A 27,755-nucleotide genomic window follows, 5' to 3' on the forward strand; every position below is an offset into this window, starting at 1 on the left:
TGTAACATTAGCATTCTGCTAATCCTAACTAGCATCCTTAATGCTAATTATCCTTTGGTTATCATGCAAGTTGCTATATATAGCATGATAGCAATTATGCTACGCTAGTATTTTCCAAATCACAAGTTCAAATGCTAACTGGCTAACCGGCTAACAGCTTTAACAGCAGAATGTTGCTCCATGCTAACTATGTGGCTAACCTCCTGGTACTGTTATATAACCTGCCAGCTGGCACATTTCAGATTAGCTATGAGTTAGCGGCGTCGGACGATGCCAAGATGGCAGCACCGAGAATTACAGAAGGTTCATCCATCTTTATTTTCTTTCTAGTTTATCTAGTGCGCTAAGCTAGCAAGGCCAGTGACCTTGTTTGTTTACGTGCATAAATACCAACATGCCTCTTTCAGTGACCCTTTAAGTACCATATGTTAACTATGACAGTCACATGTCCATGTTTAATGAGTGTGTTCAGGATTTCATCACAGCGATCTTTAGCTCACCACAGCAGACCCATCCACGCGGGCCGAGTCGAGCTCAGACCCAGACGACATGGATCCGATTACCTCTAATATTTGAAACACAAGACTCGCAGTAATGCAACAGATGCTGCACATAAAACAGTCACACACAGGCACATAGCTGCACAGGCATGATGGGAAATGGAGTTTGCTATAGAGAGATGGTCTTTAATGATCATTTTAAATTCAGTCTGCTGCTCATAGGCTGCATGAATCTTCAGGGTTGCCATGGAAATACATTTTTCCCCCTCCTCGTCTAATGTAGGTTAACAGGCGGCCATCAGTTATGAATAAAGAGTGCAGCCCGAGTGTGCGTGTGTGTGTCTTTATAGGCTGGAGTGCATTAAGAGCTCTGATGCGCCTCATATTGATGGACTTCTGTTCTGACATTTGTGTGAGTGCACCACAGTGAGGAGGGATGAAGGCTCGGAGGACGCTCTGCCTCACAACTACAACATGTATCCGTTTGTCATCAGTTGAACTGAACTGAAACTGTGTCTGCGCTCTGGTAGCAGACACAGTTTCAGCTCCATAATGCTGACTCAGGCTGAGGCCGTGACTCAACACAGACCCTGCTCCACAAGCTGACGGAGCACACAGCCCGGCTGCAGGAGGCTGATGGCTGCAGGAGGCTGACGGCTGCAGGAGGCTGATGGATGGACGATCCGTCAGTTTATCCCAGGAGAGAGCAGAGAAAAGGAGCCGCAGGTGATTCAGTATCAGCACACAGGTGTTAATGAGACAGATCCCCGCCTGCTGTGAGTTTGTTTCATGTATTACGTGGATCAACATTCTCACAGGTCCTGCATGCAGGAAGTTAATGTGTCTAAACCTGCTGGTGGTTATTAACTATGCACAGGAAGTATGTTAACCCCCCGCACAGGGACACTGCTGTGCTGTGCATTTAGACAATGATACAATGGAATGTGTTGATTTATTACATCCAGGGTTTTAATCATCAAGAACACGTCCTGGTTTTTCTGTCTTCCTCTCATTAGTGTTTATAATTTATGGAAAATGTTCTCAGTGTAATGTGTAAAAAAAAATGTTATAAAGCACGAAATCTGCCTATAATCAAAATAAATGAGTAAATAAATTCATTAAAAAGTAAAATTACTTAATATACGAATAAATGAATGCATGTTAATTAAAAAAACATGAATCCACAAAGTTCATGTGTTCATTTTTCATGCTTTATTAAGCAGAATAATAAGGTTGTCATTGACATCACATAAGGCTTATTAATTTTTTTATGAGCTCTCACTTTCTTTCTATTTAAATATGTATCTATTCTTTTTTCTTACTTTACAATTTTTTAATAAAAAGTAAGACAGTAACTTGATCAAAAGCACGTAATTAGATGATAATTTATTCAGAAATATGCAGCAAAACTAAAACCAATGGAATTAAATTCTGTTTAATGTGGTATCCATCTATACAACAGAATCATTTTATAACTCTGTGTATATTCTTGAATAAATAAACCCACTTGAGTCCAAATTCCTGCATTGTTGCAGGGTTGCCACGGTTACCGTGGAGTTCTAATGTTCCAGAATGAAAGTTTGCTGTATGAAACAGAGCGTGGGTAACCATAGCAACGACAGGACAACAGTGGCCGTGACGCGTGCAGTGTTGTTGTTTTTTTTTTTACGTTAAATAACGCCGCTCAAATGAGCTTTAATGTGTTTGTGATGGAGTGCGAATGGAACAGAGAGCAGACTGTGTTTATTATTCTCTAATCTGGCATCATATGACTGTGCAGCCGTCGTCAACATCCACACACACACACACTTCGGCCAGGCCTCTCGTGCATGTGTGTTTCCCAGCGTGTGAATGCTGTGAGTGTCACAGAGCTGAAGCGACCTACATTCTCCCATCTCCTGGGGTACTGGAAAAACCACGTCCCCCTGTCTGCGTCCCTCCATCCTTCTTTCACTGTGGTAATCCTCCTCTCTCTCTCTAACAGTCACAGTCAAACCTCTCACTTTATGACTCACCAAGAAAACATGTGTCTTCAGGGACGCTCAAACTCCTCTGAGCTGCAGAGTGTTTGAGAGAAGCCGAACAGACTCTGAGGAAGGACTTTATTCTTATTACCACATGATGTATGACTGATCCTTCACCTGTCAGTAAACAGACAGGCTGCAGAAATGTAACCACCTTCAAGGTGCATCACCAGCCTTCATGTAGTCATCTACAGTGGTGGAGGAAGTACTGAAGCTTGGTACTGAAGTAAAAGTACAAATACCCAGCAAAATATATACTCAAGTATATCAACAATCCTACTTAAGTAAAAGTCTTAAGTACTTTTAAATGTACTTAAAGTACTAAAAGTAAAAGTACTCACACACTGAATATATATTATTGATTTCCATTGCAAAGGATCTGAACAGGTTAAAATAATCAAAGAAATCATCTTAAATGAAAATGGACCATGTGTAGTTAATGTCCATGTTCAGTCCAGAAGCAGCTATGGACAGGTCTGTGTGTCATGAGGCAGGCTGTGGGCATCAAGTGAACAGAGAGGCTGCTGATAACAAACAGGCATTCAGCATGTTTACTGTGTCAGTGTTCCTGCTGTAGATTCATGTTATGATTCATGTTAATCAGACATTAATGGATGGACCTGTGTTAGCAGACAGCAGCTAACTAGTTAGCTAACTGAGCCAGAGCACCGGCATCATGACTGAGGCTCATTATAGAAACACAGCTGGCAGCGTGACACCACCTCCATGCAGAGTCTGACCTCACATCAGTCCAGCACAGTGTTCATCACAGGAACTACTACTACTACAAGGAACTACAGACACTGTAGAAATGTAGTGGAGTAGAAAGTACAGGTAACAGCTGCAACATGTAATGGAGTAAAAGTAAGTATGTACTATTAGTTTTACTTAAGTAATGTATAAATACATAAAAATTTAATTAAGTACAGTAACGAAGTACAAATACATGGTGGCAACACTCATGGAGGAAGACGTCCATGCCACAACAAACTTCCAAAGACAAAGAGACAATCAGCATGGTGGTCCCTGAGAGAGGAGGGGCTGCATCCGTCCAAGGTAAAATAGGACTCCACAGCCAGAACTACAGCAGCTCAAACTTTTGAATGTCAACACCAAGTGCAGGTTGCTAGGCAACATGAGCAGCACATCATTATAAACAGGAAGTCTTACACACACACCAGCGAGCGCTACAAAGAACACACCTCTGCATCCATACAAGGATGAAAAGTGGGACACGGTTAAAGTTCTCAGAGTGGGCGAGGTCGCAGAGTCAACCCACCTTCCTCACTAAACTGCTCTGAATGAGTCACAACGTGAATGCAGCAGCCATTACCTGTCAGAAAGAAAATCAATCCCCTATTATTTCCCACACATCAGTTCCAAAATGACAGCGCTCACAGTGAGGTTCTACATGTGCTCGACATTTAAGGTGTGATTGTGATCGCTGATGATCGGTCCGCTCTCACATCTGCCTCCTCTTCATCACAGCCTTTCAAAGTCAGACTCAGAGGTTCGGCGAAGGAAGCCTCTCCTGCACCTGTCACGCACAACGGACAGGCAGGAGATGATTTCTGTCACTATGGCAACAGGGCTTACACTTACTGCAGCATATGTGCATGTACAATGTGCACATAAACACAGAAAGAGGGGTCAGGCTAAGACATCAGGGGGAGAAGAAGAAGAAGAAGCAGCAAGTTCGCCTGGAACATGGTGTCCCAGCCGCCTCCCCGCCAGGCCCAGGCTGAAACCTGAGGCACACACTGAGGAATACTGCATTCCAGTTACTTAAATACACACACACACACACACACACACTGTAGGGTCCCACTCTATACATGCCTCACACTCTTAGCCTTGAATGACCGACATGCAACACCAGCAGCTTCTCCACCCGCTGTAAACACGGTGCTTCTCTTTCCAGTCATTTCTGCTCTGTTGAGCATCGCACAGTGAAGAGAGACAGTGATGGAGCTATGACGGGGGGTTCCAGGGCACAGCTGAATGCACATTATCCATCCCTAAAGCAAACAGGTCTAAAAAGATGGTCTCCACCATCTTCTAAGGCTGATAACAAGCTGCCTGCTACAGCTACTAAATGACACTTTGGAAGCAAAGCGGTTAAGTTCAGTCTCAGAGAGTGAAAGTAGAAAGTGATTAAAAGAGAAGTAGAAGCGGTGAGAGTGGAGCTGCTGCTTATAATGAATCCAAAAGCAGAAGAAAGCGAGCAGCACAGACTCAGCCTGATGCAACAATTTACTTCAGACGGTGCAAAAACAGATCTGACGGCCTTCAGATTTGGTTTCAAGCTCTGACATCTGCCTGCACACAACTCTCAGGCACAGCCGCTTCCTGCAGGAGCAGACTTCTGACAGGAAAAGGTGGTTCCTGACCTGAGGAGGTGCTTTACTCACAGCTCAGATTACTGGATCATAGTTTAGGACTGACCAAAGAACATGAAACGACCACGAAGTCTGAAAGACTCCAACAATTCACTGACAGTCTTACATGATCGCATAATAAAAGTAGTTCAGTACAAAACTTCATACAAACGTAGTTAATCATTCCAACACTCATAACACTCTGTGACCACATGAGACTGTTAGACACTGCATATCAAAGCTTGGAAATCATTTATTTCTGATGAACACACATCTGGAAGGTTTGTTGCTCTAAATGACTCTGACCGCACACAACAACCTTTCATAAGAAATAAGAATGACTCCGCCCCTCTGCTTCACTCATCCAGACGTCTTACAGCTGTGTCAGTCTGTTTATCTCTGATGTCAGATTCAGAGCAGAGGACGAACTCTCGGTGCTGCAACGCTGACTCTTAATGACGCTTGTTCATCCTTACAGAATAAGACGGCGTGCAGGCGTGGGTTAAGAGCGGCGCTCAGGCGGTGACAGATGCGTGGATCCACCGTACGTCCATCGTTATTAGAAGACTGCGATTCAGAATGGTGACAAGACGTGTCTCATTCTACAAACTCACAACAAACATCTGCAGAGGTAACGACAGAAGACTGCAGCTGCTGCATCACCTCCGCCTGACCTCACCCTGTGTATTAGCAGCCACTGCACAGCGCCCCTCTTCAGCTCCGAGTCCAGCGTCCTGCTCAAGGACAGAGGTAAAACTATAATTAGCCGCTGATGCACATCTTGGGAGACAGTCCAGAGTTTTCTGAAGGATAAGAGCTCGATGCACAGCAGACACGTGCCTGACTGCACACGCCATTGTTCATCAAACATTTACGCCTGTTTACATCTTACAATGAATGAAAAACCACTAATTACAACAAGGCATGAATGCTGCCACGAGGCAGATTTCTGTACTTAATGCTACGCTAACAAATGGAAGCTTCAGGGCACTGCAGACTCTGTAGCTGCTGTGCATTTCAGTGTGAACACCACGAACCACTGAAAGGAGCACGTGTGTTATCATGCAGCTGAGGATGTGGCTGACATCCATATATATATATATATACACATGTGTCAGAGAGTCAGAAACACGCATAAGGAAATGGGAGTAGGTTAAAAAAAAGAAGGGGCCAAGCAGTGCTTTGCTGGGGTAGACAGACACACACACACACACTCTCACTCTCACACACACACACACACTTTAATCAATCTGCTATGGTTCTTTCCCATTATTCAGGCGTGTGCCGGGGGCTCTCCAGCGCTCAGCTGCTCATGCAATATTCAGCTGTGGGATTTACCGGCTGGCTGAGGAGACGATGTAGTGAAGTGACAGAGTCTGTGTGTGTGTGTGTGTGTGTGTGAGAGAGAGTGTGTATACTAGTCACAAAGCTCCGCAACACACCGAGCCTAAAATAGATTGGAGTTCAACCTGTCTGACAAGAGAAGATAGCTCTGACAGGAAGACACACACACACACACACACACACACACACACACACACACACACACACACACACACACACACACACACACACACACACACACACACACACACACACACACACACACACACACACACACACACACACACACACACACACACACACACACACACACACACACACACACACACACACACACACACACACACACACACACACACAGAGAGAGAGAGAGACACACACACACTCATTTCAGGGTTTTTAGTGGAGAAGCATGTCAGAAGATTCACTCGTGTGTGTGTGTGTGTGTGTCTCTGTGTGTCTGTGTGTGTCTGTGTGTGTCTGTGTGTGTGTTTGCCTGGAAAAGGCACATTTCTTGAGAATCAAAGTAACCCAGTGTGAGCTGCTGTCTGTGCATCAGTGGATGCGACACAAACAGGAAGTGCTAAAGGCTGATTCTGTCTGTGTCTGTGGTGCCAGCTTCTAAAAATATAAACAATTATTCTAATCAACCTGGATTTATCCGTCTAAAAACAGCTGGCTGAGTTTGTAGGTTAAATGACATCATATTTTGTGTACACACATGCAGCAACAAAACAAACAGCAGCATGTTTTTTTACAGGCATCCGTCCCTTCTTTGAAGCCGCTGTGCTTCCAACATAAACCGTCTCTCATGAATAATAAACAGACAACCGAAGGCAAAGTCTAAACTCCGTCCCGAGCGCTGCCCTCGCCTCTGATAGCTCATATTTGGTCAGAGAATGTGTGTCAGTGGATCATTGAAAGGCTGACAGATAGGGCTCTGCCTCGGCCTCTTCACACCTTCACAGCACGCTTTTATCATAAAAGGAGGCGAATAGGACGCGCTCTCCTCTGACACAGCCCGACACAGGAACGCCAATTAGCTGTTAGGTGGAAGAAAAACAGGAATAGCGTTTCAGATGTTTATCTTTACATTACACAGGGAGTGTCAACCTCGGTATTTCCTAATTGGCTCTGAGAGAGGAAAGTACAGAAAGAGACATGTAAGTACAAAAAGAAGAAAACGCCGGCTGCATTTTAATGTATTTGTTCAGCTGTAAACAACCTGGAGTGTGTGTGTGTGTGTGTGGGAGAGCCTGAATTTTAATTTTTAATTTGCACAGCAGGATAATAACGAGTGCAAAAGGAAACTGTGGAAGCTTCAAAAGGAGAACAGCCCAGGAGAGTGAAACAGAAAGCATGCCTCAAAATGAAAGTGAAGGACGGAAACAGTGACAACAACCACATCTGATGGAACCGAAACAAAAGTAAAAATAAACACAGGTGTTAAAAATAAAAGGTGCCATCTTTAGTTTTCTTTACACTTTTTGCAGAAATAAAACTAAAGAGACAAAATCAGACACAGACAGGGTCAGGTGATGGATGAACAGGATGGGGGGGTGGGGGGTGAGGATGCACACACCGTCCCTCTGTCTCTGCCGCCTCCTCGCCTCCCCTCTGCCCTCCAGCCCGTGTCGTCCTGAACGTCACCCTGACAGCTCAATAATTGACTGCTGCTTATCTTTTATTAATACAGGGAGCTATTAGGGCACAGGGCCATGTCTGAGCTTCAGTCTGTGTGTGAACACACACACAGACACACACACACACACACAGAGACACACACACCTTTTGTTTTAATACTCTGGCATCTGCTCAATGGCGCACTGCACTGTGGCCTGTTAATTAGCCTCGCACACAGCAGAGGTGTCTTCAGTGTCACTGTGGCGGTAGCATGTTACACTGAGTGCAGAGGCTAAGCTAGCATCACACATGTCGGAGGGTAAAAATAAACTCTGTGTCTGAGGGGAAAGATGCCTCAATGGAATCTTCAAAGAAAAACACACACACAAGTTTTCTCAAATGTCTCATGATCTAAAAATTCAATATGGTGCCAAGATCTAAAACAAGAGCAAAACAAAGTGTGGAAGGCTACAGGTGAGTGATGGATGATCAATCACAACCTGAGCAGACACATTCGAAGCTCCGTGTGAAGGCTACAGCTGCTCACAGGCAGAAAGGTGGTGCTGACACAGGCAGGCAGCCAGCAAGCTGGGACACCACCCACCTGTTATCAAAAAACATCCACGAACCAGGTGATCAACACGTTTACTCCTCCTTTTTTTAACATGAACGTCTGTGGTAATGGACTCATATCTACAGCAGCGTCTCCAGTCTGTGTAACCTGGATGTGAGGCGGACGGAGGTTTACGAGTTTTTCCAGACACCAGAGCTGCTGAATGAAATCACGTCCGAGGCGCTCATCCTTCCATAAAAGAGCTGCAGCAGGGGAGATAAAACTTATTGAAGGTGCTGAGGAGCAAACACACACCTGCAGGCTCTGATCCTGATCAGACGGAGGCAGAGGGATAGAAATACACATGAATATATGTATATATATTGTTTTTAAATCCGATCTTTAGACAGTCCTCCCATAAATTTAATATTTCAGCAAAACTAAAGAAGAATCTAGAAACAAATTACATTGGGGTCTCGGTTGTCATGGTAACAAGATGACGATCAGTGGCGGCTGCTGGTCCTTCAAACAGGGGGAGCGCATTTTGGGTAACCACAGCCATGCCATGGAACTACAGCAACACAATGACTTCCAGGAGTAACACACACTTTAACTGTGTCTGTATACAACAGGCTAACACGCTAACTAGCAGGCTAGTTTACCTTCACAACTTATTGAACTAATTTTTGAACGAACTAATGATGTCTCACAAAACTGGAGCAGAGAGCAGGTCGGGGTTGGTGGATGGGTCGATAAGACGTAAGATTCAGACGCTACCAGTGTTTTTATTACTATAACCAAGGCTAAGGTCTAAACCAGAGCAAGCACAGGATGAAAACATGTTCATTATCAGAGAGCAAAAAAACAAAAAAAAGGACGTGGTTGATACGTCCAGAGGCAGAATGTGCCTCCCTGCAAAGCCTTAGAAAGCTCTTTCTGCTGACTGACGCAACACCTGTAACAGAAATAAACCAGGATAACCCTGAAAGATTCCATCAAGCCTGAATCCACCGTCTGTGTGCACGAATGGAAAATGAACACCGCTCCTCCTTTGTCTGAAACACACGTCTGCAGCCTCGGCTCTGTTTGTTTTATCCAAATATATCCTCCTTTATTTCCTCCAGTAATCAGACATCCCTTAATTTTACACACAGCTGAGCTATTTCTGAGCTGAGCAGAGAAGACACACACACACACAGAAACACACACCCTGCTGGACGCTGCAGAGCCAGATCTCTGCTGTGAGTGATGAGAGGACACAGTGAAGCAGCTCTCATGTTGGGCTGCGTTCACCAAACCAGATGTAGAAATCCTTTTTTTTTTTAATCTATAATGAATGCCCTCCATTAAAAATGCAGGACAGGCAGATCTGAATTCAGCGTCCTCCATCAGCTCAGACTGAGAGTGACCTAGAAACAATTAAAACCACAATGAGAGTGATTTCACCTCCAGAGACAGCTGGGAGTATCTGTGAGCCTGTGTCTGTGTTACAGGAAGAAGACGTGAGGATGTAGGTGAGCAGTCTGCAGCGAGCGCTGCTGGTAAAGCAGCTGACGGAGGCATCCAGCCGCCAGCCCACAGCCACGGCCAAGTGTGAAGAATCTGATCCAGCGAAGAACACAAAGTGATCTGTGCCCTCTGAGAGCCCCCGGGAGGGGCCCGCAACACAAGCTGGAATACAGATGAGAGCTTTGTCTCAGCGCCGTGCGGCACGCTGCTCCACCCGTGATGCCCGAGTGCCCGACCCCCCACTGTAATCATCTCTACACCTACAAATCACTTCAGCTCAACCCTGCCCGACACATCCAGGACGTTTGCAAACAACATGTATCAGTGATGTTAGTAGATGTTAGGCCACAAGTCTGTGCCGGAAAGTCAAGCTCTTCGACACACTGCATGTCTTTATGGATCAGCCAAGGTCCAAAAAGATGGTTTTTAACGGGGATCTAATTTAAAAGAAGAACATCTGATGAAAATCATCCTTTCAAACATTCTGAAATCAGGAAGGAGAGGACACGGGAAAGTGAATTATCGAGCACAGTGGTGACAAAATGCTTTCCTGTTTGTCTTTTATAAATAAAAACATCACATTAAGGCCTCTAAATGTTAAATAACCGTCCACCTGAGTTTCATTTGGTGTCAGAGAGAAAGACGTTCAGACTGAATGAAACAAACAGCACTTCAGGTCCCTCACAGCTGGCCTGCAGCGGCCCACAGGATGCTGTTCATACCAGCAGCTATAACTGCAAAACAAAAAAAGACAAGCGGGCCTCACTCTGTTGTCTGAGTAATTATAGAGCAAATGAACTGTGCAGTCCAAACAGAGGAAGCACATCTGCACTAATCTGTGTGCTGCTGGATGAAGAGCCCTTCAGGCGGGACCTCCTCTCAGCGCCGCAGCCCGGCAGCTGGAGGCTGGAAGTGGACTCTGTCCGTTTATATGGACGCTTACTGAGTGAAGTGGCTGAAAGGTTCAGTCTGGCACTGTGTTAATCTGATGGCCTGTTAGCAGTCTGTGTTTGGGACATTTGATGCAGCTTGTTTTAAAGCACATATTCAAACAAAGTGCCGCTCTGTGAGCCATAAAGCACCGGAAATAATGAAGAAGAAGTCCTTTACAAGGTGATGTTTGTCCGTTTTAAGATGCTAAATATTTGTGTGGTAGCAAACATATTACTAAAGATGTGTGTCTGTGTGAGAAAGTACAACTGGTGCTACGTTGAATGTGACTAAAATAGCTAATCAGCTAATCGCAGCAGAGACAATCAGATGCTATGCGTGTAGCCGCAGGGTGTTTTGGAACATACTAAATATAGACGCTACAAGAACCGAGTCCCTGCTTCCAGAGGTTGCTGCAGCTGTTCCACCTAAACTGGGGATCAATGTAAATCCAAATAATGGAGCTACGGTACTGTTACAGTTGTTAGCAGTTAGCAGCTGCAGCTAACGCTGGACTGATGGTGACATTAACATCAACATAACTCTTATTGATCTGTAAACTTCACAGATAATGGTGAGCTGCTGACTGACTGGGTGTAAGTATAGCTTTGCTAAAATGAGATTAAATCTGAAATTATGTATTAAAAACAGAAACGAGCCTTTCATTGGTCCATATATATATATATATATATATATATATATATATATAGACCTTCTCTTTGCTCCCTCCTGCGGACAGGCCTTCCTGGACCATCAGCTGACTGGTTTTATGGCCCGTTGTTGGAGCAGAATATTTGCTTTATGGGGTCACACATCACACAGTAACCTACTTCACAGAGTGAGCCTGTCTATTCTCTAAGCTGTAAGTGAAGCTTTAATATCCGCTCTCTGCTAAAACAAATATGGATTAAAGAGACAGCAGAGCTCCGTCCTGCAGACAGGTCAGACACCAAACATCCTCCGATCTGGGCTACATGTGTCTAAACTGAACAGCCGAGCTGATGAATCATTTTAAAAACTTCACTTCACTTCACTCCGTGTCTGGATTGCAGCAGATTAGCCGGGCCGTGCCGCCCGGCATGCAGCAGGTCAGAGAAGGTGACGCTCACAGGTTTGTACAGGGATGCTGATTTCATGACTGGCAGCGATAACGAACGCTCGTTTCCAGCCGCCCGGGGAGCTCAGAGCTGCTGGTGCCGACCTCAGGATTCTCACTGTGTCCATCTGTCCGGCTGATGCATCAGGGAGGACTCCGGCGGAGAGCGTGGACCGAGCTGGTCACATGACTCAGCCACCCAGGAGCACGAGGCCAGACGTGGCACAGCAGCTTTCCTAATGACTTCAATATGTTAAACCTTCTAAGCCTTCTCCTCGCTGGGCTGCAAGTTTTCCAAAAGGAAGCTGACCTACATTTCTCCTCCATGCTCCCGATTCTGAGGAAAAAAAAGTTCTTCAAGGCTCAAAGAACTAAAATAGAATAAAACTCCCTCCACTCACACGGGCTGCTGCCAAGGAGGCGAACCCACAACCCGGCCTGCAGGGCCGAGAATGAAGACACACATTCACGATAATGCCAGCAACCAATAACACATACACCTGCTGTCAACAGTAATACCAGCGTCGCTATGGGAACCTGGGACTAATAATGTGTTACAAGGATTTCCCTGGAAGTCAGAAACACAGAGAGAAACAATAAGTCCACGTTTCCACCAGGCAAAATGAGGAAGAACAAATAAAAATGTCAAATCATGGCGCTGACGTGATGAATATTAACAGAATTTAAGACTTTAATAACAACTTCAGGCAGGAAACGCACTCTCAGCCTCTGAGTTCAGTCATTTCCTGCACATGTTCACTCATAAATCATAATAAGCTCTCAACAACGTATCAGTATTCTCCATAAACGCACGCCTGGACGATAAAGGAACGGTTCACTCAAACAGGGACGAGGCAGCCGGCACGCCGAGCACTCCAGAACTGTCACGTTTCCTCCTAACTGCACTAAGCCTCCACCGCTGGAGAGCAGCCTCCATATAATCTCACCTACATCTGCCACAAAGGTCTGACACATCGCTCGTTTGCCTTTTCAGAGCCGGTAATCACACTGCAATTTTTAATGATTTGAGCCACATTTAGAGAATAAGGTCACCTCCAACGTGGCGGCGCTCTTCAGAGTTCATCTATTAGCAGAATTGAGAGGCGGATGAGATTTGGATTGACAAGTGAGGCGGATGTAACCAAAGAGAGCACGCTAACAGTGGTGTGTGCTGAAAAAACCAAAACAAGCAGCTGAAAGGTTCTAAAATGCTCAAAGACATGAATCAGTCCATGTGGCAAACATGCAGTGTTTGACTTCATATCTTATCAGTGTGTGTGGAGTCTGCACTCTGAGGTCTATTTAGTCTAAGATCAGCTGAGGAGCATGTTGGACCCAACATGTACAGCAGCAGCACACACACTGGCCCAGGCCGGCTTCTGCATCAGAGATGTTTCCTTCTAAGAAGCACCGCTGAACTGAAGAAGAAATGTCATTTTCACCTTCATATCTCTGGAGACACATGGTCTGTTTTCCAATTAGCATGAATTTAATTTGAGCAGCGTATGCTAATAGAGCGTCAGCGCTGCAGATGCATGGCGAAGACTTTTTTTTTCTTTCTGACACAAAAGCTGTCTTTCATTCATTCAGCAGTTTTCACCTTCTTCCACCCAAAGCTGATTAAATCCTCTCTGTGTGTCGGCTGCTCTTCAGAAGCAGCTGATATGAAGCTGGATACATACAGGACGACCTTAGCACCACAAACACCCCCGCTGGTTCAACCGGGATGTTTACAGTAATCTGATGTTGACGTCTACACGTTATCTCCGTCAGCCTTGACTTTTGACTGCAGTCACGGCTCCTCCAGAGCGTGTGCCCTCTCGGGCTGCATCAGCAGGACTGCTGCTGCAGGACCTGACCTAACGCTCACAGAACAACAGGTGACAGGTGACTGTCCAGACAGATGTCAGCAACTATAGGCAGAAGGCTGTGAAATGCTGTGGACTCATTCATGATCCTCAGAAGATAACTTTAATGACTTTCATATTTTGGCAATTAACATTCGACAGGTTCATGGTCTGAATCACAGCATGGCTGGAATATATGATTTTCAGTCAAATGCCTCAAGCGCTATGTGATCAGGTGACAGCTAATCTTGTATGTTCATGGTCCTCGTGGGATTAATCGTCATGAACTACAGCTCAAAAGTAGAAAGTACTACTACTTTTTACTTATTTTTTACTTACTTTGTTTACTTAAGGACTACTAGTAAGGGCAGCAGTGGCTCAGTTTGGGCAGCAGTGGCTCAGTTTGGGCAGCAGTGGCTCAGTTTGGGCAGCAGTGGCTCAGTTTGGGCAGCAGTGGCTCAGTTTGGGCAGCAGTGGCTCAGTTTGGGCAGCAGTGGCTCAGTTTGGGCAGCAGTGGCTCAGTTTGGGCAGCAGTGGCTCAGTTTGGGCAGCAGTGGCTCAGTGGTAGAGCAGGGTTGTCCAATAACCAGAAGGTTGGTGGTTCGATCCCAAGTCCTCCCTAGTCAATGTTGTGTGTCCTTGGGCAAGGCACTTTACCTGCATTGCCTCCAGTGCACTCACTGGTGTGTGGCGCTTCTTGCTGGGCAGCCTTAAGCAATTTCCCTGATGGGATTATTAAAGTATTTCAAAATCAAAAAGTATATTTTTGACTATTTCAATAAAAACATTAAGTTTTAAAAAGAATGTTCATGGTCCCCAGAGTATGAATCTCACTGATTGGCTGGTATTTTAATCTCTAGGATCACATCACCACCAGCAACATGAGACATGCGTTGTTCCCAGATGATGAATCCTACTGAATTTACTCATCTCTGTTTTCACAATGAGGATGGGTTCTTGTGATGAAATTGGGAATGTTCATGGTCCTCAGAGGATGACTCTTCAATAGGTACTTTTTATGCATGTGTATTAGCAAAACCATTGTTAGCATTAGCATTTAGCTGGAAGCATCACTAAGCACAGCCCTGCAGGAGAGTCTGCAGCCTCTCAGCCTCGTCTAAACTCACAAACATTGGTGCAGCCCAGGCACTGAGTGCAGGACAACAAGAACAACAAGGGAACATGGAACAATGAGAGCCTTTAACTGCCTCTCCTTCATCCTACTCTACATTCCCGCAGAGTGACCATCCCAGCATGGCCAGAGGACAAAAGAGCAAGTGTCTCGCTGCCGCTCAAAGCGACATCTCAGCGCTCTCGCCTCCAACAGGCCCAAATATGACAGCCTACTGGCTCCAGCTGCCGCTCGAGGGCCCGTTCAATCCCGGCTCTGTCTCACAGATTGGCCCCATCTCTGGTATCATTTAGCTTCACGCCTGTGGGCTGATGTGCAGAAATGCAACTGATGCCCACTTCAAAAATACCGAGAAGGAAAGCACAGCTATTTGCCCTCAAGAGCTTAACAGCACGCGGGGCAAAGGTCTGAAGAGGCACTTTGAAGAGACGTCCATCTTTATATATAAGCGTGCATCTGTAGCAACATGTTAGCGATGAGAAGGCGCTCATTCAAATGCCTCTCACGGTGAGGTGGCACGATTTAACACCACATTTCACTTTCACACTCAGGATGTCAGACAGATGCTAAAGCAGGCTGCATAATGACAGCCCTCCTTCACCCCTCATGTCCTTCATATCCTGTTATGAGCAGCAGCAGCAGCAGAGTCTGATAACTCTGAACTACCTCATAAAAACTGCACATGGGAACATTTCAGTTTCCACTTCATTTTGGTCACAAGCAGTTATCATGTCTCCCCTCCATGAGCTCTGTGATAACGGCCCCTCCCTCACCTGCAACAGGTGATTATGAAGCATCTCAGCGTGCGGCCACACGTGCTCTGAAGTGACTCTGGGAAACGTGCGATCAGTGCAGAGGCAGCACTTCTATAAGCCTCCCGGCCTAATAGCTTTGGGCTTCAGAGAGCTCACAGCAGCGGCGAGGTGAGCAGGGCGTACAGAGGAATGAAGGAACAGACAGGACAGATAACAGTTAAAGAAAATCAAGAGGAGGGTGCTAGAACCATGCTTGTAACAGGAAGGCATAAATAACGATGTTGCAAGGTGATTTTCTTTTTGAAAAGCTTTGCTCAAACGGCTACCGAGAGAGGAGGAAGCAATAAAAAAATAACATGCGAGTCACCTTCAGCTGTGACTGTGACAACCAATAAAACACGATAAAACCCATGGCCTGTATCTACAGGGTGATACGGCCTCCTGGGCTGAATCAGTGCACGAAACATTAGGGATGTCCAGATCCGATCTTGTGATCGGAAGTCGGGTTTGATTAAGTGGTTTCAGACGCAACCGGAATTGGACATTACCTCCCGATCAGGACTCGGATATATATGTATTAGGATTAATCCAGCTTAATAGGTATCGGCAGATACTCAAAATCGAATGACTCGGACTCGAGGGCAAAAAAAAAACCTGATCGCGACATCCCTACATAAAATGGCAGAGAAGCTTGTTGCAGATGGAAGAGAGCTCTCCGAACAGCATGTTCATGTCTGTCGCCTTCCTGTAAGACGAATCCTGCCTCATAAAACGTTGTTTTGAAATGAATAAATGCATGCAGAATCTGGGAATCTGGGCTGGGACTGGTCACCATGGCAACTACGAAAAAGTCAGGGAGGCTTGTTGCAGCAACCAAACAGACAGGCAGCAGTCCACCTCGTGTGGATTGACCACAGACCTGGTTAGGGACCTGGGTTCCTCCTGTCTAACCTCTGACAGGCAGCGGTCGATACACAGCCACAGCCTGAGCGACAGCGAAGCTGCTGCAGCGTCTGAGCGCGCTCACACATCCAGCGAATCGAAGCCGCTTCGTGTAAGAAGCCACGCCGCCACCACCGCCGCCAGCCCTGCAGGGTCAGCAAGGACTGAACCCGGCACTTTTTAGTTACAGGAACCTGTTTATCCACTCTGCTGAATCACAGCCCTGTTATGCTATTCCTGGAAATGAATTAGACTTATTTCAGCTAAAAGCCATGCAATGTAATGCCCACTGAAGGTATTAACTTAAGAGGATAGAGAGGGAGTGAAGCTAAGGAGAGACCGTCATCAGTTTAAAAAGACAAAAACACACATTAGCCTTCATATTAATGACAGCTTTTTGCCTTTATGCCACAGGATGACAGCTGCTGACCCACGTCTGAAGCACAGAACACTTAACAGGTCTCACCTCCTAAAATCTGACCTGCTTTGGGTCCAAATGTTCAAAAATAGACCACACATCAAGGACTTATATCTCAAAATAAAACCTGTCCCTCAAACATTGTTAATCTTTGTTAAGACCAGGGTGATGCCTGAAACCCAAATATGTCCAAATTCTAGATCAGATAATGACAAAATGAGAGTAAATTGTTGTTTTAGTTATTAAATCTAGAACAGAACATAAAGCGGTTCGCTCTGGATTACAGCTGAAAGTTACATAAAGGAGCAAAAATGCCAAAATCTATTCAATTTAAGGAGTTTAAATCTGAGGAATTTCTGATTTTCTTTGATTGACTGCAGACTTGGAGTTTGGAGTTTGCCTCCTGTTTGCTGTCTGAGGCTCTGAGCTGGATGAAGGAAAACAGTTTACCTGACTTGTACTTTTCTGGGCCACATTTAAAGTGTTAATGAATAAATTCATCAGATCCAGCTTCAGGGCTGTGGCACTGATGGATGAACCCTGAGCTGCTCCATGGTGCAGCCTGGCTCAGCGATGCTGTGCAGACATGTGAAGGCTGCTGGAGCTGCAGTGATTGTAGTGTTTTAATCACATGTAAACAGAGCTGCAGATGGCAGGATGATCCCGCTGCAGGGCCTGCATGGGCATCCGGCTGCTGGCACCCTGAGGCGGCAGCAGCAGCAGCAGCTAGCTGTGCAGCTGTTAGCGCCCTGATACATGACAGCACTGCAGACTGCCTCTAAAGTTCCAACAGCAGCGGCTTACCTCGGGATGCAGTTCGGGGAGGATCCATCTATCTCCCATGTGGCGAACAGGTTCATGGGGACCGGTCTGTTGAGAGCCCCGCTGCCGGGGAAACTCAGCCGGCCGCTTCTCTCCGCCATGGTCCTGGCTGCGGGTGGGACTGTCCGACACGGAGGTTTGTAAACAGCAAGCCGGCGCGGGTCTTCTGTATGTGAATGTGTGCGTGTGTGTCCGTGAGGAAGAGCCGTCACACGCTCACGTTAGTGCGATCCGGACGGCGCAGGAGGAGCTCATTTCTCCGTCAGTGTGGAGGTCGGTGTGGTGCTCTGAGCCAGGGGAAGGACTGCGGCGGAGCGGCAGGATGGGGCGCAACGACCGACCGACCGAGCGAGCGACCAACCGAGCGAGCGACCGCGGAGCTTGTTGTGCCTACCACGCTGCTCCCAGGGTATGGAGGGTGAATGGTGCCACCGCGGGAGGGCAGGAGGTTCATTTATCTTTTCAAAATAAAAGCTTCACCATCAACCGAATCCGTAGACTAGGATTGAACACAGAATCAGAGTCACGCCCCCTTCTGGTGGACTCAACTGATATTAATTAACAACACAAGCAAGTCAGGTCACATGGATCACACCTGAAAGTCTAATAAATGAGCAAAAGTGCCAAAACTTTTATCGACTGCGGGACTTTAAATTAATGTTTTGCTGCTTTAGATGTACCCATGTAGTTGTTTTTTCACAGTAAGATTCATTTGATGCTTATCTTTCTTTCATATGCATTTGTTTGTTGTTGTTTTTACGGATGATGGTGCGATGGTCAGGCATGATGTGAATGTGGTCAGTGTCAGTGCTGAGGCTTCATCTGCACAACCACTAGTTACAAAGGCAGCGACTGCACATGCTCAGCAGTACACACAGATTTATTTTAATGTAATTGTGGCACTAATTATCCACCACACCTGGAATGGCTCTGAGGCGCACAGGGCACTGATCACCTCTCATATGTGTCGTCACTGAGGGGCTCCCAGCAGCTGCATTGGCAGGTAGAAAGTAATACAATCAAAGTGTGAAAGTAAAAGCAGTTCCTCCAGTGAACCGCCTGCTGACTTTAATATTTATGGTTTAATTAGACTGATGTTAGTTTGCACAGTGAGGATCAGGCCACAGATCAATCTAAAAAGGTGATCAATGACAGGTAACGTCAGCGTTTCCTAGTAAATCAGCCCTCATTTTTCTGGTAATATATCTGAACTCCATCATTCATACTTTCGTACCCCTGCAGCTGCCTTGTTGCTCTAAGCAGGTGCTGCCCCCGTGTGGTGATCATAGTCAGTGTTTAAACCATTAGTGTTTACTTTACATACGTGTTTTACTGCTGTTGTGAGGAGGAACCAGTCCGAGCCTGCATGCATCGTGTCACTTTAAGGATTAGTTATGAGCTGCTAGATAAGCTGTTACCACATTAATCCACTGCCGGCCTCTCTGTGCGCGCTGTCAGGGGCCACAGCTCTCACCTTTAAAATAAGTGAGAGACACCGACGCTGTTGTTCCAGAGATTTTCATGTAAAATCTTCTTCTTCATGTTTCCATTCGATTCTATTAATTAAATAACGCCATATTTAAACTCTCTGTAAACATTACCCAGCTCTGTGATTAATATGAGAGATAAATGTGTCACTTCAGGCTGATATCAGAGACCAAAGGGCATCGACTGGCCTGGACTGGACTTTAACACACAGGTGCAAAGCAGACAATGAATTTAAAGTCTCGTTTCATTCCAGTTGGAATTCATACTCATGCTGATGAATGATAAAACACCCCATTAACACGACTGCTAATTCATCTGTATTCAGCCAAGGTGGCTCCATATTCTGCAACTACAGACGTCAAGAGTGAGAAGTGCAGCTCTGGCCTGCAGCCCGCACATGCTGCCAATTCTCTGTTTATATAAACATTTAATTTTCCATCCTAGCATTATTTATTGTGATTGTTGACTTTTTTACATTTAAGTTAAATTCCACTTAATCTCTAAATACTTTTTGCAATTCCCTAATTTATGTTTTAAAGTAGTTTTATTTTATTTTCTTCTACGTTGTGTCCTAAAAAAAGAAAAATATTTCACAGCTTAGGAAGAACACTGTCCCCTTTTATGCTACTTTAGTGGATTCAATAATACTGTGTCAAATATGGGAAGGCACGATTATATAAACTAGGGCTAATTCTAAGCTAAGTGCCAGGAATAAAAGCAATTTCTGCCTTAGATCACAGGTATTCCTCACTGTTGGCTACAGACTTGACTTCATAGCATGTATTAAAACAAATAGACGTTCCTTTAAAAACAACATAACAGAGTATTCTCACTATATCAGGGTTTTTATTAGTATGAAATTATTAAACATTAAGAGACACAGTTATGATCGTTACACCCGACAGGTTGGAGTTAGGTAAAGAAATTTAGAAACGCTTGACAAATTAAAAAAATAAAGAAAAAAAAGCAACCGGTCCAAAAATCCAGATTCCAACATCATGACACAAGACATCAGAAAAAAAATTACCTGCAGTGAACGCAACACATGTAGAGGCGCCTCATCGGAAGCAAAAAACAAAAATCACAGTTTCACAGCAATGCCAGGAGTGATAGCTCTCCTGTGAAGACTCCCAGGGTGGATGGAATCAAAGCATGGCGGACAGCTGCGGCGGTGAGCGAAGAGCTGCTGATCATCTCTGTAAAATACTTTATAACGATACGAAGGGGTCCTAAAAAGAGCAAAATCATCAACAATTTCTTAAACTCTCGCCTTCTCATTCTCCTCTGGAAGCTCATCCCAAACTAAGAATGACACACAAATTAAAGCCAAATGTGTGCAGGTTAATTTTCAAAAGAAGCAGTGTGAAAGGCAATTTCTCCCCTTCATTTAAAAAATAAAAAAATGTTAAACCACCATCTTTGCTCATGGTGACCAACTATCAGTCTATTTTACTCTTACAGGTGCACTGCTGATCTCAGTGTTTGCTGTCTGCAGAGGCAGAACGGGACCGGGAGCGAGAACGTGAGCGGGACCGGGAGCGAGATTGTTTGCTCTGAGCCCGGGTGGGCGTACGTGAGCGGGACTTGGACCGGGATTTGGAGCGGGACTTCGAACGAGACTTAGACCTGGAGAGGGATCTGCCCATGCCCTTGCCCCCTGGTGACCTGGAGCGGCTCCTGGAGCGGTTGCGGCTTCTGGAGCGACTACGTGAGTAGCTGCGAGAGCGGGATCGGCTCTTACTGCGACTGTAAGGGAGGGAAAAAAGGTCATTTTAAATTTGTGGTGTAACAACGGCAACCATACAGCTGCATGACACGAGTTCTGCACTCTATCCCTTTTGACCACTGCTCACCTTCTGCTGTCCTCGAAGATCTTCAGCTTGCGTCCGTTCAGCTCCGTCCCGTCGAGCTTGGCGATGGCGTTCTTCATGTCACTGCGGGATGCAAACTCAACCACCCTGCATTCAAAGACAAACATTAACCTACAGATCACACCTCAAACAAAACACTGGGTGAGACTCGTCACAAAGCAGCATCTTACCCTTCGTTTTTGTTGGGTCTGTGAGCGTCCACAAAGGTAACTTCACCTGCTTTTCTCATCAGGTCTTTCAGGTCCTATTTTAAAAGCATAACGTAGGATTAGTAAAAAGGAACGATACTCAAGGTGTCACTGAGAGCCTTGTCAGACCTGCAGGGAGAGAGATGAGCAGCACAGACACAGAAAACTTGTATCTATCGGTGACTTCTGTCACTCCCATTTCAATGGAGGCCATGTAAACAAAAGAGCCACAAAAATGCATTGAGAGGGTGGAGAAGTGTTGCTTCCCTTTTTGTTTTTAATTGTTTCTAATGATTCATGTTTTCTTTCTGTATGAAATCTGTCCCATAGCAAAGCGCCTGGCAGGTGACACAGGTTTGTCTTTGGGTTTTTTTGGGGGGTATTCTGTATGTGACCCAACACTGGCTTTGTGTCAACATATGTGAGATAAAGCTGTGTTCATTATGGATTAAGTAAGCGGACACCTGATGTGGGGTTCCTTTTTGTTCTCACACAATTTAAAGATTTTGGATTTTGGCTCAACAAAAGGTAAACTGTTTACATGAGTCCCCCTGTGAGACTGTAACTCTACACCCCTTTACCACCCGACCCTGAACAAACCCAATCACATGAGTTTTATGCTACTTACCGCTCCATACACAGGAAGACATTAGCATAGAGCCACTTGTCCAAATAGCAAATGGGAACCAATGCAGTGTTAAGCCCTTGAGATACGCCCTCGGCCTTGACTCAGCATCCGGGCCTCCACAAGTAAGGAACCACCAGAGAGCAAGTAGGCGGAGGGGTGTGTGCGCCCGACTCAACACCCCCCCAGCTCCATCAGCAACAGAAAAAGACCCAAATAGGAGAGTGAAGGGACCGTGGATTTGAGGGGGGTTACAGAAGTCGGGGATGCCAGCCCACAGAACCTCCAGACTGTGGCTACGGACCTCCTAAGGCTACCGTATCCTGCGCTAGACCACTTTCACCCGCTACGGGGCCCAGCCAAGACTTTAGACCGGCGGCAACTGCGTGTAAGGAGAGGCACCAAATGGACACTATTCAGAAAAAAACAACCAGCAGAGGGCGCCACACACTTCTGACACCGCCTTTGAGGGTGTTTATTTACCTCTGACATAAGAGGAAACCATATCAGAGCAGCTGTTAAAGAAAAGTGTATATGCTTTGGTTAGAATGCCCAGTAAAATGTGTTCGTCTGGAAAGAAATATGGTGGTAAATAAAAAAAAAGAAAAATCTGTGGGCTTTTTGTTGTAATTAGCCAAATGATTACAATTTTTTTCCAATATAATCTGACTTAAGAAACAGACGCAGCCAATAAAATGCTTCATTATAAAATACTTGCACGTCTTTTCAAAAGCTTGTGTTGTGAGAGTTAGATCACATAATTCTGTCAACTCTTACCTGCCAGCTGATCCGCGAGGACAGGTTCTCTACAATGAGTCTGTGGTCAGTCCGCACAGGAGGGCCGTACCTGCAAGGCAATGAAAATGTAAAGGTTTACATTTATGGTTTGAATTAGAGGTTTTTCTTTCTTTATTTGCAAAGTAAAGTAAAGAAGTCAAATACCTGGATCCACTGCTGCGAGACTGGCGATAGCCGCCGCCGCCACCACCGCCGCCGCCTCCACCACCACTGAAACGTCCCATTCCAGGGCCACCGCCTCTTCCTCTTCTGGAGCGAGCATGCTCAATAGTTACCCTGATAAAAGACAATAAACGTGAGCCAGTCAGCCTGAAAGCTTCTGAGCAGTCTGCTGCTGTAATCTGATGTATTTAGAGTGAAATACACAAACAAATGCACAACACTGCTGCTTTAAAAGGCAACAGAAAGATAATAGTACTGATGATGATGATGTAGGAGATACTGTACCATTAACAGTGAATAATCAAACAACTGTCAGGACAACACACCCCACACTTGTCAGTTACAGAGTGTCCTTTTTATACAAAATGGCAGGTTTTTCTGCCAAGATAAGACATCTATTAGTTGCATGAACGTTCTTTTCTTGAGAGCTGTGTCTATCACCCACACAAGCTTTTACCAAAATCGTCCTAAAGGAATTTTGTAACAATATCAACCCGTTTGTGTCAACATGGAAAAAAGAGAGTAGATCTTTACCTTTCGCTGCACAATTCTTTTCCATTCAACTCGTAAACAGCATCATCTGCATCTCTATGGTCATCAAATTCCTGTAAAAGCAGGGCAGTGAATGTGTCTTAGTAAAGAGTAAAAAGAAAAGAAAAATGGGAGAAATTCAACCTGTCACACTCACCACAAAACCAAATCCATTTTTTAAGTTGATTTCCCGGATCCTTCCATATCCTTTGAAAAACTTCTCCACGTCTCTCTCTCTGGCGTGTGGGCTCAAACGGCCGATGAAGACACGACATCCACTCATCCTGGTATCTGCTGAAATGGGAGAACATGTGACTGAGCAAACATCTCAACAGAGAGGGAGGAAAAGTGGAGTAAATATAGTTTGAAAGATGATATACAAAAGATGGCAGACTGGCCTCATTTGGTCTTAACTTAATTTTAAATCCATCACACACACGAGAACCCTGGCTGATTGGTTACTCATTTTGCTACAACATTTTAGCTTCAGCAGCACAATTCAGGACATGTTTACTTATAACTTTTGTTTTTTCTTTGTTAGTCAGGTGTTGTTTAAACATTAACCCAGAAAAAAACACACACAGATGCAGCATAAACATAATGAGTGTGGTCAGGTCAATTTCCACTGACTGAATTAATCATTATCCTGGTGGTGTTTGAATGCTGTGGTTACATTAACCTGGTTGTAAAACAAATAAAAAAGTCCAAATATATTAAAACAGTCCGAAGAGGACTTGAAAACTAAAAACCTGCTTCAAACTAAACGAAGATCCAGTTCTGGTCTAAACCAGTTTCACAGCTGTTAGCTTTTATGCGCAGTTTACGGAGTTTAAAACGACAATAATTTCTGAATTTATGAATGTCTGTGCAAATGAACCTATGACTGGAATATGTTCACTCATACTGTAGAACAGCAGCAGAAAAAAAACATAATACAAACAATCCAGACAATTCCACATTTAAATGTATGTCGGTGCAAATCAACCTGTTACGTTCTTCCAGCGCTTACTTTCGTTGTAAGGAGCACAAAGACTAAACGTATCGCGGATTCTCGGCCGAGTGGAATTCTTTCCAATATCTGCTGGAGACTTCGCTGTTGTAATGTTTCCTATCTTGCTGTGGAGTCAATAAAGATCGGGAGGCAAAACAAACATCAAACATCTAGTTACTATGGCAACAACCACCGCTCCACGCGTCACACCTAATGCATGTCGCGTACGCATGCGCGGCACTATATACTACAGCTGTAGCCGGCGTTGTGGCCTCGCTGCGCTTTCTTCGTGCTCCGGCTTATGGTGAAAGACGTTGAACCTCTGTTAGGAACGTGCTGCTCGGCATCATTTAACTGAACACCGCTGCCGTCCGCCATGATTGTTACTGTGGGCTCACATGTGCGCCGTAATCGATAAGTGGCAAATATTAATCGGTGACAGTTTCTGACGATTAATTGCACACGATACGATTTTGCACAAGCCTAGTGGTCAGGTCAATTAATCATTATCCTGGTGGCAGTGTTTGAATGCTGTGGTTACATCAACCTGGTTTTAAAAGTCAAAATATATTAAAACGCTCCGAGGAGGACTTTAAAACTAAAAACCTGCTTTAAACGATCCAGTTCTGGTCCAACCGGTTTCACAGCCGTTAGCTTTTATGCACAGTTTGTTTACGCAGCACCAAACACACACAAAGGCCCCAAGTTTACAGAGTTTAAAAGCCCAACAACGATTTCTGAATTTAGCGTTAAGATGATCAGGTGTTGTTAATTTTACGTTATTTCATCATCTGTGATCATTTAACTGGAAACAACAGGTGTTTTCCAAATATGTATTTAAACAAATTAGATTCACATTTTATCTACTTCGTACCAAGCTAATGGCGTACTACGAGTGCAGCAGAGTTTCTGTTATCTTTAGAACCATTTAGGGCTCTGAAAAACTCGGGCCCAGCTTTACCTCGCCAGTCCTTCGCCGTCGAGCCCTCGGTGATAACGTGTCTAAATATACATTTAACCCTGCAGCATAATTCTAGCTCATATTTGAGCACAAGTAAAAGGTAAAATCTAAACATCCGCCAGATACTGTGCTTTTTACCTGCTTAATACCACTAAGTTAAACTATGCTATCCGCATTAGCTCGGCTACAGTTTCGCTCCTGTGGCTCCCCTCGAGGTCGCCTTCAGTTAGCTAACGCGAGCTAATGCTAGCTAGAACACGTAATTCCAACGTTTAAGCTTCAAAATCGCTGTAGCACATATTTACTAAGACACAAAGTTGTTAAAATAACACAAACACATTTTGAAATACACATACCTGTGTTTTCTTTCCTTTGAGATTTGCTCTAATGTTGTTTATGTCGCTCTTTGGCTGCAACTTTCACTCCGCCGCCTGCTCGACTGAATCAAAATGGCGAGTGAGTCGAAAGAGCAGGGAACCGGAAACAGGGCTACTGATTTACGTTGCCAGTTAAGTCCTGCAAGTGACGTTTTACTCGGTTACAGTTTGACTATTTAACTCATGCGATACTTAGAGTAACGTAACTAATTCGGGTGTAATAAACAAACTCCGGTTAAAATACACTAGAATATATTGTGATAGCGGATAATAATGAGTGAAATAAAGCTAGATTCTTGGAATCCTCAAAGGGGGGTGCGGCACGGATGTGGCAACCCAGTTCAGAGCAAGTAAACACAATAAACTGCTGATGATCATGATCTATTGATAAAAAATGTTTTTGAAGGTTTGTCCTTCAATAAAAAAATGTAATTTTATTTAATTAAAAATATATTTATATTTAAAATAAAATGTAATAATATATTTAAATTTGGATATTACAATCACTGCTTAACCAGGATATGAACAATTAAAAATGTAATTGGTTAGAGCACAGGAAGCCAAACATTTCTTTGTATTTCATCTCTTTATTCTTTATTTAGTACTATCATCATTCTTGAAATTGTCTTAGGTTAGGAAAAGAAAATACAAGGTTTAGGATTGACACAGTACAATAGAAAAAAAATCCTGTCTGGTCTGATCTGTAGAAAGTGCCAAAGACTTTTTTTGGACCAAGTAATACTGATCACTGTACAGCCTCCCCGGCAACTGGAAATATACTGAAAGTCTAAACACAATACACTTGGTGAAATGTCCAGAAATAAGTAAGGATATAGCTTATTTAGGAACATGAAGAAGAATTTCGACCCCAGTGATGACGGCGTTCAGCAGGAATGAGATGTCACTACAACACGTTACATGTGTGAGTTCCTTCCTGAGAAAGGGTAGCTGTCAATCAAACACGCCACTGCAGGAGGGGCAGGGGGAGATTAAAATCACATGAGGCCTCACTCTGCTGAAGCAACAACACAAGACCCATCATCAACATAATCACCACCAAGAACAGCTTCTTATTCAGGGTAACATTAATGTGGGTGTTCACCAGCATGTGGGCTGAATCTGATTCAAATTTATGACATCATTTACTGCACTTTAGTAGAATCTGACTCGATGCGATGTATTAAAAAAGTGCCTTCTGTAAACATGTCACAGTGGCAATAAATCAAACACAGATACACAGTCCGCCATTTTGTAACATGTCAGCAGGAGAGCCTGGTACCACTCCCATGTCTGTAGTGTTGAATGCTGCATTCCATTTAGCTTGGAAGATTGAAAAACAAGATATTGCTGCCATCGTTAGCATGTTAATACAACTGTATTATGCTGTGTTTTGTGTACAAACACTGTAGCAACATGTCCACAGAAAGAAGCTTGTGCACACAACTGAGACCCCAAAGTAAGTTCTACAACAGCTCCCACCAAAGGGGATGCAGGGAGCAGACATCTTGGATTTTGAGGTACACACAGGGAATCTACTGACAAGGTTAGCTTAGCATAGAGACTGAAAATAGGGAGTAAAAGAAGTAATGTGTTCTGCAGTGTTGATTCAGCCTTTTAGTGCAGACTACTGCCACCTGCTGGTACACAGGGATACGTCCTCATATGCAGATGCAGTTAGCTGTTAGCTGTAGCATTTGAGGTGGGTTCAAGTGCAACTTTTTTGGCTTATCCTTGGTACATATGATGTGTTTAATTGTCCCAAAAACCAAAGGGCTAGCACCGATGACTTCCTCTTACCAACTGACAACTAGCTTAGCACATACAGCAACCACCAATAAAGTTCTTATTTGTTGTGATTTGTTGTACTTATTTTAAACAGAATAAACAAAC

At 44.6% G+C, this 27,755-nt stretch overlaps 2 protein-coding genes and 1 long non-coding RNA gene across 6 annotated transcripts in view; 1 reads left to right on the plus strand and 2 right to left on the minus strand.

Moving 5' to 3' along the window:
* Positions 1-18,276, minus strand: part of pacs2 (phosphofurin acidic cluster sorting protein 2) — a 34,695-nt gene extending 16,419 nt beyond the window's left edge. For all 3 annotated transcript variants that reach the window (XM_028395751.1, XM_028395752.1, XM_028395750.1), the window contains exon 1: positions 17,856-18,276. In XM_028395751.1, coding sequence (XP_028251552.1) covers positions 17,856-17,974 — 119 coding nt within the window. In that variant the 5' untranslated portion in view covers positions 17,975-18,276. The remainder of the gene's footprint in view (positions 1-17,855) is intronic.
* LOC114427622 (uncharacterized) lies at positions 7,149-7,704 on the plus strand. Its single transcript, XR_003669472.1, has 2 exons — positions 7,149-7,409; positions 7,533-7,704. It is a non-coding gene; the product is annotated as an uncharacterized LOC114427622 (long non-coding RNA).
* Positions 18,277-20,187: 1,911 nt separating the features above from the next.
* On the minus strand, positions 20,188-25,980 carry srsf5a (serine and arginine rich splicing factor 5a). Of its 2 annotated transcripts, none has more exons than XM_028395775.1 (8): positions 25,845-25,980; positions 23,694-23,830; positions 23,540-23,610; positions 22,988-23,119; positions 22,823-22,892; positions 21,403-21,476; positions 21,215-21,319; positions 20,188-21,107 (listed from the first exon to the last, which is right to left on the minus strand). In XM_028395775.1, exons 2-8 carry the CDS (start codon positions 23,817-23,819, stop codon positions 20,837-20,839), a joined length of 849 nt encoding a protein of 282 aa, XP_028251576.1. In that variant the 5' UTR covers positions 23,820-23,830; positions 25,845-25,980; the 3' UTR covers positions 20,188-20,836. The 2 variants fall into 2 exon arrangements, with proteins under 2 accessions (XP_028251576.1, XP_028251577.1); XM_028395776.1 differs by having other exon boundaries at positions 23,694-23,827; positions 25,845-25,962.
* Between the last annotated feature and the right edge of the window lie 1,775 nt (positions 25,981-27,755).

The sequence above is a fragment of the Parambassis ranga genome, chromosome 22 (assembly GCF_900634625.1).
Source record: "Parambassis ranga chromosome 22, fParRan2.1, whole genome shotgun sequence".
Lineage (NCBI taxonomy): Eukaryota > Metazoa > Chordata > Actinopteri > Ambassidae > Parambassis > Parambassis ranga.

Excerpts from the sequence above, each read along its gene's own strand:
- srsf5a (XM_028395775.1), bottom strand. The coding sequence starts at position 23,819 with ATGAGTGGATGTCGTGTCTTCATCGGCCGTTTGAGCCCACACGCCAGA. Across the intron at positions 23,611-23,693 it reads AAAATGGATTTGGTTTTGTG|GAATTTGATGACCATAGAGA; the intron begins GTGAGTGTGACA and ends CTGCTTTTACAG. Across the intron at positions 23,120-23,539 it reads AAAGAATTGTGCAGCGAAAG|GGTAACTATTGAGCATGCTC; the intron begins GTAAAGATCTAC and ends GTCTTTTATCAG.